Source organism: Embiotoca jacksoni, unplaced genomic scaffold (assembly GCF_022577435.1).
Source record: "Embiotoca jacksoni isolate LCO1_2020_lvr unplaced genomic scaffold, fEmbJac1.0.p SCAF_2, whole genome shotgun sequence".
Taxonomy (NCBI): Eukaryota; Metazoa; Chordata; class Actinopteri; family Embiotocidae; genus Embiotoca; species Embiotoca jacksoni.
This window is the reverse complement of record NW_027185340.1, coordinates 22,948,856-22,966,079: the sequence shown is the minus strand read 5'-3', so window position 1 is coordinate 22,966,079 and position 17,224 is coordinate 22,948,856. Positions and strand designations below refer to the sequence as shown.

The 17,224-nt window shown below is 39.6% G+C and overlaps 1 protein-coding gene across 11 annotated transcripts in view; it reads left to right on the top strand.

The window, feature by feature from the left end:
• Positions 1-14,067, top strand: part of dgkh (diacylglycerol kinase, eta) — a 64,479-nt gene extending 50,412 nt beyond the window's left edge. For 5 of the 11 annotated variants that reach the window (XM_069155096.1, XM_069155094.1, XM_069155093.1 and 2 more), the window contains 5 exons: positions 1,730-1,822; positions 2,007-2,126; positions 3,489-3,594; positions 5,221-5,351; positions 10,541-14,067. In XM_069155096.1, coding sequence (XP_069011197.1) covers positions 1,730-1,822; positions 2,007-2,126; positions 3,489-3,594; positions 5,221-5,351; positions 10,541-10,627 — 537 coding nt within the window. In that variant the 3' untranslated portion in view covers positions 10,628-14,067. Of the gene's footprint in view, positions 1-1,729; positions 1,823-2,006; positions 2,127-3,466; positions 3,595-5,025; positions 5,184-5,220; positions 5,352-10,540 lie in introns of those variants that run through there. The other 6 variants (XM_069155097.1, XM_069155104.1, XM_069155095.1 and 3 more) reach the window with 5 other exon arrangements.
• Positions 14,068-17,224: the final 3,157 nt, after the last annotated feature.

Genomic DNA, 17,224 nt, shown 5'->3' with positions numbered 1-17,224 from the left:
GCGTTGTAGAGTTTAAGATGAGTTTCAACAAACAGTCTGGAACAAGTCTACTTAAAATTGATAGCAGTGTTAATAACAGCTTTAGTTTGAACCTTTGTTGAAACCGGTAAAGCAAGAATGACTTATTAGCCACTAGAGGTCACCATAGCCAAGGTCGAAGACAAACATGTTGGCCTCGATGTTCATCTGAAGTTGATGATCATGAACATTAGTTTCCGTTTATTGGTGGATTTCTTCCGCTTAAGATATTTGAATATTTAAAAATCAATATTTGATGCATGATGCACCATGTAACAGGCAAATCGTTTAAGATGTGTTCTTACAAATTTACAACCAAAGTGACAGAAAGTTTTTTAAAAACGTAACAGTTAGTGAAAATGAAATTATTTAAACCTGCAGTGCAGAACTTTAGTCTCCCGTTTCTGCCAGTGAGAGGATTGTCAGAAAGACTGTTAGCATGTGCTTACATACATCATAAGCTCCACCATAGCCTGTTCCATATGAACTGGTGCAGCTGTAAAACAGTAGATAAATTGTGGCTAATTTAAAAAAAAAAAAAAACATCACAACCCCACAATTTGAACAACAATCAGAGTGAACAATTCAGTCTGATAACATTTGGAAAGTCTAGAAGGGCCACATGATTGAGTTATTTGATCCCCATTCAAGTACACAAAGAGCTAAACCAGAAGTCAGCTGGCTCGGTGGGCACAAGTCTCGGCTTGTTCTTCCCATAGTGCAAAGAGCAACTCCACATACAGATCATACAGAATTTATGTTTGATCAGCATTGTGTTAAGAGAGATTAAATGTAACAGATGTTCAGTTATATGTAAAAGTCTTTCACCATATTTTGATTTGATCCTTGACGAAAGAAAATCTGAAAACTAACTTCATAAAACAAGCCATGTGTGTTATTGTGTTATTCTGCAGCTCATCGTCTGGCTCATCACACCCAGTCAGTTTAGCTGGTTTTGATGAAAGTTTTGGTGTACATTGATCTGTTCATATGATACTCTACATCAGGGGTGTCAAACTCATTTTAGTTAAGGGGCCACATACTGCCCACTTTGATCTCAAGTGGGCCAGACCAGTAAAATCATAGCATAATAACGACAATATTTCTCTATGTTTAAATCACTGGTGAAGGTTTTTGGATGATAAACCCTATTTTAAGGTCTTTCTACAATAAACTAGAAACATAAAGACCAAAAACTCAGACATCAGCCCACTGTTTATCTGCCCGGGCTCTCCTCTACAGATTCCCTCGCTTTGTGACGCGTTTGACGTCAAACGCGTCACAAAACGAGCAGCGAGCGCTGCTGCCTGTGGCACCGAGCGCTTCTGCCTCCGGAGCAGACATCGCATTTACGCTGTTTTTGAAGCAATTACTGGATCGATTAAAAAAAAATAACAAAACGTTTGTACTCATAAACCTCCATATTCTCATAGAAATGCAATTTATGTCTTTCTGTAATTTTCACACTTAGCAAAGTCATCCGGCGGGCCGAGCTGGACCCCCTGGCGGGCCGGATCCGGCCCGCGGGCCGTATGTTTGACACCCCTGCTCTAGACTGAACCCCTGAAAGGACCAGAACACATCTGAACCTGAAGCTCAGCTATTAAAACTGCTTCCGGAGTTGTTACAGAAAGTGTGCGTGTGCGCTGTTAGTGTGTTTGTTGTTCCATAGGTGACGTTATATTGACTCACTGTCGTGTCTCTTCTCCAGAACCTGACTAGGAACACAGCTATAGAGGTGGCCAGCACTGTCAAGGCGCTCTACAATGAGACAGAGTCTCTTCTTTTGGGCCGAGTCTCCCTGGTGAGTTACTATGGCTGAAATATGTCATTTTAGTAATGATTTTTTTTCTGTATTGTTTGTGTTTCAGTCATAGTACAGCTGAAATGTTTTAATTTTATTTTACTATAATTTGGGTTCTCACTTCCGTAAATATTCACAGTATGTTGCTTTGAGTTGACCTTGACTTGTTTTCTCCCCCTTGCAGCAACTCGACCCGCCAGAGGAGGAGCAGCTGTCCAGTGCTCTGCAGAGCGCTGAGTTGGAGCTGGGCAAACTGGGAGAAATCCCTTGGCTCTACCACATCCTGCAGCCCAATGATGAGGAGGTAAGCAGCCTCAGCTAACACCAACACTCGTATGCACACGCCACATGGTGTAAATTAGATGACGCTGGATGACACGAGCAACATTCTGTTTTACTCCTGCAACTCATCACATAAATCTATCTGCACACACAGTATACTGTATACAGTGGCATGGAAAATACGAGAATCCTTTGAAATGATCTGGATTTCTGTGTAAACCTGCCTTAAAACGTGGTCCGATCTCCATCGAAGTTACAATTATGAGTTACACACAAATCACTGTGGTTGGAAAACGTATGTGAACATCTAAACTAATGGAGTCCAATCAATGAAACAAGATTGGTAGAGTGGGCTAGAAGTATTTAAAGACTTGGTATTTAAATACTTTGAGTTTATCTACATGAAGCATCTGCTTTTGCACAAAATAAATCTCAGAAGACCTACAATCAAGAATAGTTGATTTCAATAAAGCTGAGTCACAAAGTCTTATCAAAGATTTGAGATATTTATCAGTCCATAGGGAGGCAAAATTTGATTATGTGGCTGCTCTCCTTTGACGAAGGTGTCCAGCTGAGATGACTCTCAAAGCATAATGCAGAATAAAGCAAAAAGGAAGCCCAGAGTAGCAGCCTGAGGCTTAATGGAGTCATTGCAGCTGATTTACATCTTTGTCATGGGTTTACCATATTCAAATCATTTGTAAAGGCAGAACACGGAAAATGTTGGGCTAAGGGCAAGCAGGGTGGAGGTAGCATCATGATTCAGGGCACGTTTGCTGCCTCTGGACCTGCAGAGCGCCACATCAGGTATCTTCGAGGAGAATGTCCGAGTGCTTGTCCGGCTGAAGCTCAGTCGAAGTTGGGTGAGAAGCAGAACAATGATCCGAAACGTGGAAGTAAACACACTACCAACTGACTTCAGAAAAAGAAAATCTGACTTCACCCAACAGAGATGCTGCAGAATGAGCTGAAGCAGCTCTGTGAGCAAGAATGGCTCCTGAACGCAGCGCAGGTTTGATCTGCAGCCGCGGGAAATTTCCATTTGAGGTTATTGCTGCCAAAAGAGGTTCGGTCAGTTATTAAATCCAAAAGTTCACATACACTATCCACCAGCTCTGGCAACTTTTAACAGGTATTTTCCATACAGACATGAAAGATACACAAAATTGTGTTTAAGCTCAATATATTAATCTGTTCAGTAACTTGGAGGAAGATCAGCACAAGTTTTATGACCAAATTAAGGCAGAAAACCAACTAATTCCACAGTGTTCACTTCCTCTTTCTTGCCACTGTACTGTTTGTGCTTAGTGTAGCATGGCTCCAGGTAACAGGGGAGTTGAGTAGCTAAATGAAAGGCTATAGGTTGACTGTGCTTATGTACCAGGACCCCTCTCTGGGTTACGGCAAGAGGAACAGTCGCAGCAGCATGTTTCGCATAGTGCCCAAGTTCAAGAAGGAGAAGGCCGCCAAGAAGACGAGCCCTCAGTCAGGTAGGACTGTGTCCACTTTTCCCTCAGTGCTGCGCAGAGTGGACAGACACACTGCTTGAATCTGCTCAGGATGGGGGATCAGAGTCCGTCCCGTCTGCCATGGGGATTTCAACAGCACCTGCTCTGTTTGCCTCACATTTTGTTTATGCTATGTAATTGTTACCACCTTTTATTTTCAAGGGAATTGCGGGTCACATTAAAGAAAGTAATTGAACACATGAAGCTAAGTCAGATTTTGATTTAATTTGAAATAGCATAGTAGCCTCTCGTATAGTAGAGGATGTTTTGCTTCCTTTAGCTTAGCCGCTATATGAATCATTTCTTATGGTCGAATACATCACTCATATTATAAAAAAAAAACATTGTCCAGTGGCAAACATGATGATTAGCTGGAAGTGCTGCCGTCTTTTCTTTCATTCAGTGATATCAGATCGTGTACTGAACACGTATTTTGAACTTTACACACAAACAAAACAAACCTGGTTCTGTCACGATGGTCACCTTCCACCATGCCCTTCACTACCCTCATATGTATATATATATATATATATATATATATATATATATATATATAAAGGTGTTCCTGTGCTGTGATCCCTGTGGTAGAAACACAAAGAATGGGTGTGTGTTTGACGTGTTACATCCCACAGTCTGACCCTAACCATCAACTTGCACCCCCTGCCCTCCATTCATGCTCTCATCCAGCTGTCAACATGTCTTCAGAGGACACAACGTCAGGAGAAGAACAAGTCTGAGCGCCGATGTAAAGCCCGCAGCGATCAAATGTTTCGTACGAACTCAAACCAGCCAGAAATCAAAGTGCAACGACAAAAAAACAAAAACACAATCAAGTGGAAATCAATAAATCAATATCAGATTTCTGAAAGACCAAACAGTATCATTTGATTTGATGTTGCTGTGTTCTTCGTGGGTGTATGTTCTATACATGACAGGACTATTAGAAAGTGGAGGCCCTTCCTCTCATTGTGGGCTGGTTCCTGATTAGTTATTTCCTGCAGATCGCCAGGCTTCCGCCTCCCTCTACCTCCTACTTTTTTCTGTGTGTTCTGACAATGCTGGATGACATGCATGACCCCAGCCTCCCCTGAACGACATCGGCCTCTGCCTTGTTCTGACCGGCCTTTGGCCTCTTCATACTCCTTCCTCCTCCGCCAGCTGCTGCCACTGCTCTCTCTCGTGCTCTCCCTGCCTTTTCCACTCTCATCTTCTCTGTCAATGATTTACCACAATTTGTACCCATTTGTGTGTGTGTGTGTGTGTGTGTGTGTGTGTGTGTGTGTGTGTGTGTGTGCGTGCGTGTGTGTCTGTGTGTGTGTGTGTGTGTGTGTGTGTGTGTGTGTGTGTGTGTGTGTGTGTGTGTGTGTGTGTGTGTGTGTGTGATGACATACTCACATCTGTGTGCTGTGTTAGAGAGAACATGCATGAATGATTCAAGTGGTTAAGCGAAGTGGGAGCGTGACAGTTTGTGGCAGTGTGTGCATACCTGTGAGGTGCTCTGAGCCTCTCTCTGCTCTGCTGTGTGTGTGTGTGTGTGTGTGTGTGTGTGTGTGTGTGTGTGTGTGTGTGTGTGTGTGTGTGTGTGTGTGTGTGTGTGTGTGTGTGTAGTGGAGAGGTGGGGTACAGAGGAGGTGGGAGTCTGGCTGGAACAGCTGAGTCTGGGGGAGTACAGAGACACCTTCATCCGACACGACATCCGAGGCTCGGAGCTGCTGCACCTGGAGAGGAGGGACCTGAAGGTACACACACACACACACACACACACACACACACACCTGTTAACACACCTCAGTGAATCTGTGTAAACCCTCTCCTCCAATCGTCAATCAACTCTTTCTCTGTGTGTCCTCTTGGTTTGCTGTGTCTCCGCCTCTTTAACCTGTCAGACGTCTCTCTGGTTTGCCGCCTCTCTCGCACTGCGCTGCATTGCTCTGCTTGGCTTTTACTGTCGTTGCTTGGTGAAGAAAAGTCACTGTAACCCACTAACACTGTATCTGCTGAAGAGGGGGAAGCCTACAGAGCAGGGAGGGGCTAAACCGAACAAAGTCAGTCAGGCAGTGAGTTGAAACTGTCTCAGCTCAGATTGTGGGAATCTGTTCAAATGTTCATAAACTGTTCTGATCTGTGAAAGTCTTGTGGGAGTCCTTCCTTCTCATAGTGCAGGAGTTTACCGTACGTGGGTGCAGCAACACCCATACGGCCTGCAAAGAGCTGAACAATAAACTCTCCTAGTAAAACAAGTTCATGTGACATGTATGACATGCTCTTCTCGTATATCTGTGGGGGATTGTATCGCCACAGACAATAACACTGTCTCACAGTCCTGACCCGGTTCAGGAGTGTTCATATTAAGGCAAATCCTTTACAGTTTCTCATTACATAACCAGTGGGAAAGCATCCGAAATGCTGTCAAACGAAACAATGAAAACACCAACATTGTTATGAAACATAAATGAGACTGAGTCAAACTGGATTTCTAATTCAAATAACCACAGACTGTATATTATGTATAAACATGGAAATGGAGACACGGTTTAAAGGTTTTTAACATGAACACATCCTCAGATTTCCTTTTACAACAAGAAATATATGATAAAAACAAAAGCTAATATTGGCCACCAGGAATAAAAAGTCCACCAGTTTGGTTGTTAAAGATTTTTCTCACATGCATCATACAAGGAAACAGGAAACACACACACACACACACACACACACACACACACACACACACACACACACACACACACACACGACAGTTTATCAGAGTCTTATTTGTCCAAGTAGCTGTGCTCATTTACTGTTTTAATACAGTGGATAAAAGTACATTATATTATATTTAATGTACCTTAATATATATATATATATATATATATATATATATATATATATATATATATATATATATATATATATGTGTGTATTATAGACTAATTATTTTAGCCATACTTTATACAGCTGAAATAATGATAAATATTTTATAATTGATTATTTTAATAATTTTCTTTTTTTTCTTTATCTTTTTAAGATAAATATTCACAGATGGTGAAAAAAGTATACATTTGTTGGTTTTCTGTGCAGGCCGGTCAGTATATTGAGAACATATAAGATCTTCTTCATGTGACAAGATATGATCTTAGATTTGTAATATGACATAACTTACCAGACTCTTATAGTTGTTCCATTATTTGCCTTTTTCCACTTTGTCATTATATCCACAGTACTGATGATCATTTATCAAAAATCTCATTGTGTAAATGTTTTGTGAAGGCAGCAACACCCACACCTACACTATCATCACAATACCAAGATATCTGGTCAAAAATCACATAGCTCTATAAACAAGAAAGTTTCTATATAGACATATGGTGCAAGAAATATTCAAATCAACACCCTGGTGTGATTATGAGCATCAAAGGGTTAAAACAAGCATTTATGAAGGGCTTTAAAGGAGATTTCAAAATATTAAGCTGTATATTGGGTATAGCAATATAGCATACAAAATATTGCAATATTATTTATATTCCATGTCGCTCAGCTCTCTATGATTATAAATACAATATCACTGTAGCTCTGTTAGTCAAGTAAAACAAGTGATCTGAATGACTTCGGCTCTAAAATTGTGATGGTCTTCTTTTTTTTTTTTTTTTTTTAAACCATTTAAAGACTAAATGATTCACCAGCTGATCAAGAAAATAAGCAACAGATCAATAACAAGCTGCGGCCTCTGTTGGAGGATTGTAGAGATGTAATCCTGGGAATTTTATCATAACTATATAAATAAAAAATGATACCAGTGGAAAAAGTCTTTCAATAGAGAGATGCTTCTTTGGTACCCAGATTAACTGTGGCACAGATTGTCCAGCGTTGACCTCAAAAGCAGGTCAGTGGCACAAAGTGGCAAAACTGTGAAGTAAAAAACACATAAACCTCTCAAAAATCACTTCACCCATTTTATTTGTTCATTTTGATACAAACCATAATAAAATAATATCAGTCAGTCAGCTACAGAAAGAATGCAGCTTCATTTTGATTGTACAAACAACGCATGCCAGCAGAACATAGGATGCAGTGCGATGAGGTCTTTTTTCACAGCGGACATTGTGACCCGTCACCGGTGTGACTGAGAACAGGAACGATGGCTCGGCTCGGCTCTGATCAGGTGTCTCGGTAATATGCTGAGTTCAATTTCGACTTCCCATTTTTTAAATTCCACAAGAGGGCGCCGTTCATATGGACTCGTCTCGTGTAGCCACCCTATTTGAACACAGCAACATTATCACTCACTCCTGAGCTTCAGCTCCTGCTGACATGTCAGAATGTCTTCATAAAAACATGGACGTTACAGACATCATCTGGTATTTGATCTAAGTGCAATCAACAGCCACACACTTCTGTACATGTCACATGATTTATGTCATGAACAGTTTCTAAGTTTGCATGCAGAGCCACAAGGCCGTGATGCAAACAGTTTAGAGTTCCTTGAAAAATCGAAGTTTATTTAATGCCCTTAAAATACTATTTAATTTAAGTCAGCTGCTTAATATGAGAATCTGAACTTTTCTGTTAAAGTTTGAGAGTTCTGTCAGTTTTATTGTCATGGACGATTTCCATTTTACTCCGCATACTGCTCGCTGAACTGAACTGCGGGGTTTTTATTTTGAAAATAAGTGATGTGTGTGTGTGTGTGTGTGTGTGTGTGTGTGTGTGTGTGTGTGTGTGTGTGTGTGTGTGTGTGTGTGTGTGTGTGTGTGTGTGTGTGTGTGTGTGTGTGTGTGTGTACCTTCAGGTCCCTCCTCATTCTTTGGGACATTCCCATGCACCGGTCATGGTTTAATATTTGGCTTTGTGGGGCTGTTTGCTCGTGTTGCCTGGTGACTGTCAGTCAACTCTCATAAAACACATCAACAAATTTTGATCGCGGATTAGCTGAGATTTTGGAATGAATAATAATTATTATTTGTGTGTTTTTTTACTCTCACCACTTGATGCAGTCATAGTTCTGGATCTGTTTCTGCTTGGTTTTACAATCCTCCGTTTAATACTTCTTGTTGTTCTGGGTTTTGTACCGTCATGGTTGAAATGCACTTATTGTAAGTCGCTTTGGATAAAAGCGTCAGCTAAATGAAATGTAATGTAATACCTAATAACTTCTTATGAACATCACAGAACTATGACTGATGGCAAGACAATTATATTCATAAGCAAAAATTACTCGATTCTTTTTATCTCCACGAGTGTATGGGAGGATTGAAAACACGTATTTTTGGGATTTATAAAATGACATGGGCGCGGATGTCCTGAGCAGTGAGTCTCCAGATTGGTTCCGAGCTGGCCAACATGTATGTCAATCCCCTGCTCTCTTCACCCACATTTCTCATCTGTCTACATTGTTACCATCAAATAAGGGCATAAAATGCCTAAAAAAGTATTAGAGTGAACCTATTGAAATATGAATTATGAAAGTCTTACTTTTTGTCAATAAATTTACCAAAGTCCAGGTTGATATGTAAAAGTGTGCTTTAATGTACACATAGTGTGCTCAGTTGTATTCAAATAAATTTAGAATAGTTGGATGATGTTTTTTTATTTAGTCAAAACAACAGCAACTTGTTTCACACGTTGCAAAAAAAAACAACAAACAAAAAAAAAAGATAGCGACGTCCTTTTCACCAGAAAAGGATTAAAGCAGCCAAAGCCAGCAATATTTATTACAATAGATCACATTGTTATCAATAAGTGCACGTTACAGTTGCACTTAGTTACGTGTAGGGATGAACCGAGAGACGCTGCAGTTGCCCTCAGCTCTATTTAGCTTCATACTGTAGATGGTTGTAACTCATTCCTTTTATTGCAAGGTTTACCGTTTTGTTTTGTAGTGTCATAGAACATTTAACTGCGAAAGAGACAGATATTTATCACAGGAAATCATGGGGACCAAAAAACAGACTAAAAAAGAAGATGAAAAACATTGTTCTTACATCTCCAAAAAGAATGCTAAAATGAAAAAAAAAAAAAAAAAAAAGGCTGCTTGTTTCCAGTTTGGTGAGGTTTTACTTCGGCACGGTGGTGCTTCGAGGTATACAAACTCACAACATGCTCAGAATGACTGTGGTAACACGCTGATATAAATAAAGCATGTTTGACATGTTCGCAGTCTTAGTTTAGCACACAGTGACATTTACTCATCAACACAATGTTCAGATGAGGCTCGTGGGAATGAGGATTGAATTAAAACGTTGGTGCTGGATAAAGACTAAGAGATCTCTAAAGTGATTCCAGTTCTTCCCGAACCAAATTTCCAGACAGCCAGTCCAACAGTTGTTAGTAAAATCACTCCAATGTCAACCTTCTATTGTACGAGAGACACAGTGAGAGGATCACCGCAGATTGGAAATCTGCCCAATTGTTGTTCAGATATTTGAACCTGGACCAGTAATCTACCAACAAACAAACGCTTTAGAGCTAAAGAGTTCATTCATTCGGCCCCGTCGGAGGTTTCTCTCCTGTTAAAGGGAGTTATTTCTTCCCTGTGTTGGAGGTTTTTCTCCCTCAAAGAGGACTTTTTTCCTCCTAGATTACGTGGGAATTGTTGAATTGTTGGGTTTCTCTGTATAATGTTGTAAAGTTCTGTTGTAAAGACTTTACTGTGTGAAGTGCCTTGAAATAACCAGTGTTGTGATTCAGAGTTCTGAATAAACAGACAGACGCTGTCCTGATTCACCTCACTAGATTTATAAAATGAGCAGGTTGATGTGCTCATAAAACTTCATGAACACTATAACCGATTATTGTAGTTGTTTTCACATCGATCCAGTTCATTCCAGACGTCTGATGTCACATTAACTGTATCACCCTTTATGTTTGGCTGTGATGCAACAGACCAGTCTGTGTGTGTTTTTAATGTGTTGGTCTTTTTGTTTGTCCTCAGGATCTGGGGATATCGAAAGTGGGTCATATGAAGAGAATCCTCCAGGGAACTAAGGACCTGGCCAGGGCCTCCATGGTTGACCTCTAACTGAAGCTACCGGAGGCGGGGAAATGAACCTGACCTCAGAGGAAGCGTTTGACAGCACCGTCGGCGGTGAAGGAGGAGATAGGTATTCCAGGAGAGCTGGATGTTTATCCCTCTGCTGAGAAAGCCTTTGTGATGTTGTGAACAAGATACATCTTGTGTGTTTGTTTGTGCTTTGGTGCCAAAATGACAGTTGAGAAAGCCGACGGAAGTGTGTAAGGAAGTCATGGATCTTCAAAGAAAAAAAAAAAGAAGCCATTTCTAATTTAATAATCATTCATAGCACATAACCAGGTATGCAACTAACCATACTGTCAACAGCTGACTTGTTATCTGAGTGATGATAACAAACTAGTAGCAAAATTAGGACTTCCATGAGGGCGGGGTTCAGTTCAGTTTGGTAGTGCAGAACTGTTTGCTGGATCTCTGCCTCACATGACAGAGCTGCAGATGCATGAAAGAACCTTCAGTAGAGACAGAGGAGATAAACATCACCATCGAGGTGGTAATCTGGAAGCTGTGGGCTCTGAAAACAGTAGGATACTGCCGCATGCTATGCTCGCTCAACTTTAGATATGTTTAATTGCATGATTAGTGTCTTGATTTTTTTGTGCGCAAAATAACACTTGAACAAGTTTTAAATGACTTAAGTATTACGATGCCATTTGTTACTACTGAAAGCATCCTTTTTGGTCTAAATCAAACTTTTTTTCTTGCTTTAATTTATTTTGTTTGCATGATAATGACGTGTCAGAGGTTTCTGTCAAGTGCCATAATTTCAGTCATTTAGTGTAAAATGTGCTTTATTGGTAGACATCATAAGAAGTTTTAAAAAGCTGTTGATGAGGTCTGAATATATGGAAGTAATATCCGTAAGTTGACACGTTCTCTGTGGATGTGAAAATCAGTACCAAAGTGAATGTCTAAGAAAACCTGATCATCTGACGACTTTGCTCAGACTCTCTGTTTAATAGGCCAGTAGGTCTTAGTTCTTAATTCCTTTTTATGTGGGAAGAAGATTAGTGGGAAGAAGATTAGTATTAGTCAGGAAGAAAGTAAAATTGTTGGTCAGACACCAACCACAAATCCTGAGTTTTTTGTTTTTTTTTAAGGAATACTTAAAAGGCACTTTTTACTTTTTACTTCTTGCTTCATGCAAGTGCAAGTCCTCATATCATTACATAGACGTAACAGTTCACCTCAACTTTTTAACTTTTGGCAATTTAACACAGTATTTAACACTAATGAGTTAGGTATGGGTTTGGAATATGTCATAGCCTGCATAGCATTGTTCCAGTGCAGCTTTTCTTTCTTCAAATTACAAGTGAGATGTTGATAGAACACTACTTCTATTTGTTAGTTTCTTTGGCATTACAGGGTATATTTCTATATGTGATGCTAAGTTTGTATATATATAAATGCACTGTATATACAGTATACCAGTGAATGCAAACAATGTTTGTAAGTGTTGTAGTCTAATGCATTTGTAGATTGCTGACATGGCATGCATTGTCAACAGCTCACACATTTGATTGTGTATATTACACCGTAACAATTGTGTATTGTTGATTTGATTCTAATCTCTTGTACATGATAATGCTGTTGTATTCTAATGATGGTGCAATATTTTATCTCTTGTTTTGATACTGTCTTTAAAGCTTTCCGACATGATGTTTCTCAGTGGGGGGGGGGGGGGGGGGGGGGAGAGAGGTTTTTTTGTACATGTACTACTCCTCGAGGTTTGAGGATTGGATTTTAAAAGTTAGACCCATAGGCCGACTGCTTTTTCTTACTCAACTCCAAATTTCTTCCAGGGGTTCACCAGTTTCTAGTTTTGCTCCTCTGTGCTTCCAAGATGATGCATTTAAGTAGGACTTTGTCAGTTAATGGGAAGAATGTGGGCAGACATTACTGTTGTGTTAGTGTGCATCATAATGTATTTCTGTGCATTTGGGTGCATGTACTACAACAGTGGCATAGTGTACCTTTTCAGCAACTGTATGTTTTCCATTGCCAACAAATTTGACTGTAATGTTTTCCATCTCGGAGGAATATTTCTTCGGTTATTGTTTAAAACTCCCTTTTAACTTGGTATTAAGTGCTACAATCTGACAAAGCGCATATGTGTTCAGCATTCTTTAAAGTAGCCTAAATAGTAGCAGAATGTGAGTGAATCTGGGCCTGATCATGTAGAGTGAGGCATTGCCCCTACTATCCCAGCAGGGGGCGATCCATCACATCTCACACCTTGACAGTCCCTGGGTCACATTGTTCAACAGGATAATCTTACAGTTGCTTATGCTGACAATCAGTTCAGTGTCCTGTAAAGTTTCGTAATGGCATGCAGGAATTAACACGCCTGTAAAACGAATTCCAATCCCAGATGAGTTTTTTATCTGTCATGCATCTGATTATTTTTCTTTTTATCCTGTAACTCCCAGCCAAAGATAGCTGATTAAAAAAACCGTCAAATTTATAAACATCACATTCTTTTCCATTTCCCTCTTTGCCTCATCTGCCTTTTATTGATTTAATAGATCAGATTTAACTGTTTAATGTGAGCTGGCCTTGTGCTAACCAGAAACTCTGGACATGTGTCGGTTTTGTCGTTGCCGCCTTTCTGTTATGTGCTTTAAACGGAGCCGTATCCCAGAACTGCTCTATGCTGCCTTGTTCCTGCAGTGCTCATTAAGTTTGGCCTTGCATCCATTTAATCTCCATCACACCAGTCACTGAACTCAATTCTAAAAGATTCTGTTGCAGTTCATCTGTGTTCATGGTTTCTGTGTCCAACTTGTCTGCCGGGTTCTGTAAATCTAGAGGTTTTTTTGGCCCCAGACTACATGCAAGAGATGCTTACCCTTTCCATACCAAGTGGAAGCTGCCACCTTCCTCACTTGCTGTGTTTCCAGTGGTCTGTAAATAATGCTGCAAACTGCCTGGTTTTCAACAACCAACGAAACCCATGCACGGATCTCTAAAAGACAAGTTAACACGTAGTCTTTGACATGGTTATTAAAGTGATGGGAGAAAAGTGAGTTTCATTTGTTTACATTATGTTTACAATGGCACAGTTTCATTTTGAAGAATATATATGTAGGTATAGACAATATTTGCATATTTATTGCCTAAGGTTAAATGATTTGATGTTTATTGTGTTTTCACATTTGGAATATAATGTTACAGTTGTCACCTGTATTACTATCTGGATGATTTTGGTAAAGTAGTTGATCATTTTTATGACTACTAAGTGACTGTTTTCTGTGCCTTTTTATGGTTAGAGTGCATGGTTAACTATTTATTACAATTTGGAGTCACTGAGATGTGTATTTTTGTATTCTGAATAAATAAATGGTTCAGCTTTTGTTGTACATTTTTAAGGTGCCTTAAAATAGGCCACCTATTCATATCTCTCTTCTTCAATAAAACCAAATACATATGCATTGTGTTTCCGTCTCCTTTTGTTTTCATTTTGCCATATAATTTAAACATCTTCAAAAAACAAATTGTCTCGGTACCAATTAAAAAGCAGTTTTATTTATAACAAGTTTTTTTTTTATTATCATTTATTATTGTCTAGGCTGTAGAGCAAAACTAAAGGCATCAAAAATATAAAGACACACAGTATAAATCGCTTATGTTTTAGATTTTAGATTCTTCCAGTCACCTCCATTTGCTTTATTAACAGCTTTGCACACTTCATTCTCTTCACCAGCTTCATGAGGTCATCATGTGGAGCTTTTCCATCAGTCACTTCAAGGAGTTCTTGCGTGTGCTGAGCACTCGTTGGCTGCTTTTCCTTCACTCGTGTGTCCAACTCCTCCCAAACCATGTGAGTTGGGTTTATGTTGGTTTGTGGAGGCCTGCAGCTCTCCATCACTCACACACCCTGGAGGTGTGCTGTGGATCATTGTCCTGCTGAAAAACGAATTCTGGTCCCACTAAGTTAAAACCGGGTCGTGTGTCGCTGCAGAATTCTGTGGTAGCAATGATGGTTACGGGTTGCCTTGAATTCTGAATAAATGATCCACAGTGTTCCCACCACCACCACCACCACCACCACACATGCAGATACCATCTGTTCACCTTCTCTGAGGCTCACAAAGACACAACTGGAACCAGAAATCTCACATTTAGACTCATCGGACCTCACTCTAGATTTCCGCTGGTCGAATAAAGAAGAAGAGGAGCAGTTCTCTTCTTCTTCAGCAGTTCCATCATGAATGAAGTCCTGATTCACACAGTCTCCTCCTGTCAGTGGATGTTGACATGTGTCTGCTGCTGAAACTCTGGGAAGCATTGATATGAGCTAGAATTTTAGCAATGGTTGTTGTAACTGTACTTAAAGAAACTTTAAAAGTTCTTGACCTTTTTGAGACCAACTGCCCTTCATGTCTTAAAGTGATGATGGAAAGTTGTATACCTTTACTGGGCTGAGTTGTTCTTGCCTAAATCTGAATTACTACAGTAGTTGAATGGAACTGATTGCTTTATACTAACACTACATCAACACAACACAACTGATGGTCTTATTAAGAAGAGTCTACCAGTTAACTTAATAAGGTTGACCTATTAACTGGACACCTTTCAAGTTGATGACCTCATAAAGCTGCTCAACATATTTACAACTGTGTACAAAGCTGTCATCAAGGCAAAGAGTGGCTATTTGTGGAATCTAAAATATGAAACATAATGTTTGAAAACAAATTATGTGTGAAATTTCACAGTTTCAAAACCAAAAGCTGACAAGAGCTCGGCACCATGATTTAAGACTGTGGGCCATCTGTGACGATCGAAGGTCCCTTTAAACCCCCACATCCCTGAGTATTTCTCTCCACATCCTCTTTTGTGCAGTATTTCTGGTTTCACTGTATCACCACCCACCGCTCTACTTCTCTACTTCAGAATCCTCTTGATCAATGTTTTTTTTTAACATCATATCTCTCAGACTGTCCATTCCCTTCCACCTTTGTTACACTTGCACCAATTGTCACCAAATAACCACCTCAACCTTTTTTTCTACTTCAAGCAAAACCCGATATAATTTGTATGTGTTCGGATGTGCCCACTGGTAACCAAAGGTTCCTGGGACAATCGGGTTTTATGTTTAAACAAATGATGATATGCATTTTTCTAAAATGGATTATTCAGTGTATTCATGTTTGTATCAGAGAGGTAATGAGCTAACTGCTAACATCATATATATAACAAAAACAATCTGACTCAAATTAAGCTGACTAACAATGTGCAAACTATTCTCAACACACTCGCATTTACATGCTGTCTCTCTGAAAGCTGCAAAAGGTTTTGGTTTATTTTGGATTTCTGTTTGCGTTTAAAGTTTTAATGACATTGAATGTTTAAACCATTTTTGAGCTTTTGTTTTTCATTTTGGTTGTATTGCTTGATTTAAAATGTTTGATTTTTGGTTGAGTATCAGTGTGTGTGCATGATGTCACACCTCGTACCTGCGGGCCTCGGACTCATGTCCTGCTCCGTAGCGGTGTCCTCTGGACTATCTTCAGCTGTAGGACAGTCAGCGGCACAGAGACTAGAACAGGAAACAGCGTCACACAGAGTCCAGGTGGAGGCAGATGGAGGTTTGTTATGACGACGATTCACTTCACTTCCAGGTAGAAGAAACTGTTTGTTTTGGATCATAACTGACTGCAGCACCTTAAGTACAGCTGCAGTCAGTTATGATCCAAAACAAGCTTCCCAGTGAGTTAGCCAGTAGGCGGGTTAGGTAGACAGGTAACGATGCTACTTCAAATCCTACCGTATCCTGTTCATAGTGAGAATTCATAATCCAAGAATTAAAGAAAGACTGACACAGAAACAGTTTTTATTTCCCCCCCGGAAGGATTCGGACACTCCGCATCTTTTTTTCTTCGAGTGAAGAAATAAAATGATCAAAGTTTTCTTGAACAGATTGAAATTCATGTCGGCCTACACGTTTTCAGTGTTTGAAATTGATGTTTGAGGTTTTTTTTTTGAGTTTTTGTTGTCCACACTTAAAACCCTTCTAAAAGTCAAAATGTTGGTGATAAAATTCTGAAAAAGTTTTATTTGCAAAGTAGGTTTTCAGAGAAAATTGAACAAAAAAGTCACAAAAGTGGACATTTTTAAAGCAGAAGTGTATTGGAGTATTTAATAGATTCAGATACATTCACACATTCAAATAGTGAAAGAAGTTTGATTGTAGCCCAAGCCTCGAGATAATTGCATATTTGCTGATTGTTACAGCGCCACCATCAGGTCATTTTATTGACATCTTGTGTTGCGTTATCTCCACTTCACTCCAGTGTTTTTTTATAACTAGTTTTTACCAAATGGTCAAGATGTCATAAGCCACCTGAGAAAGTTTGGGCTTTTAGTACTGAAAAATATTGTTCTCGCCTTAAGCTTTATTTCTTCTTTTCTTTTAAAATATTTTTTTTGTCTTCTACTTTCTAGTTTCTGTCACCGTACACATTTAAGATATCAGATCATTTTCTTGCTATTTGGATTCCTCCAAGAAGTATGTGGAATAGGTCATGTTAGGGACTGAACAGAGAAACTTGCACAGAAAACGGCCTATTTGTAAATAACATGGAATAA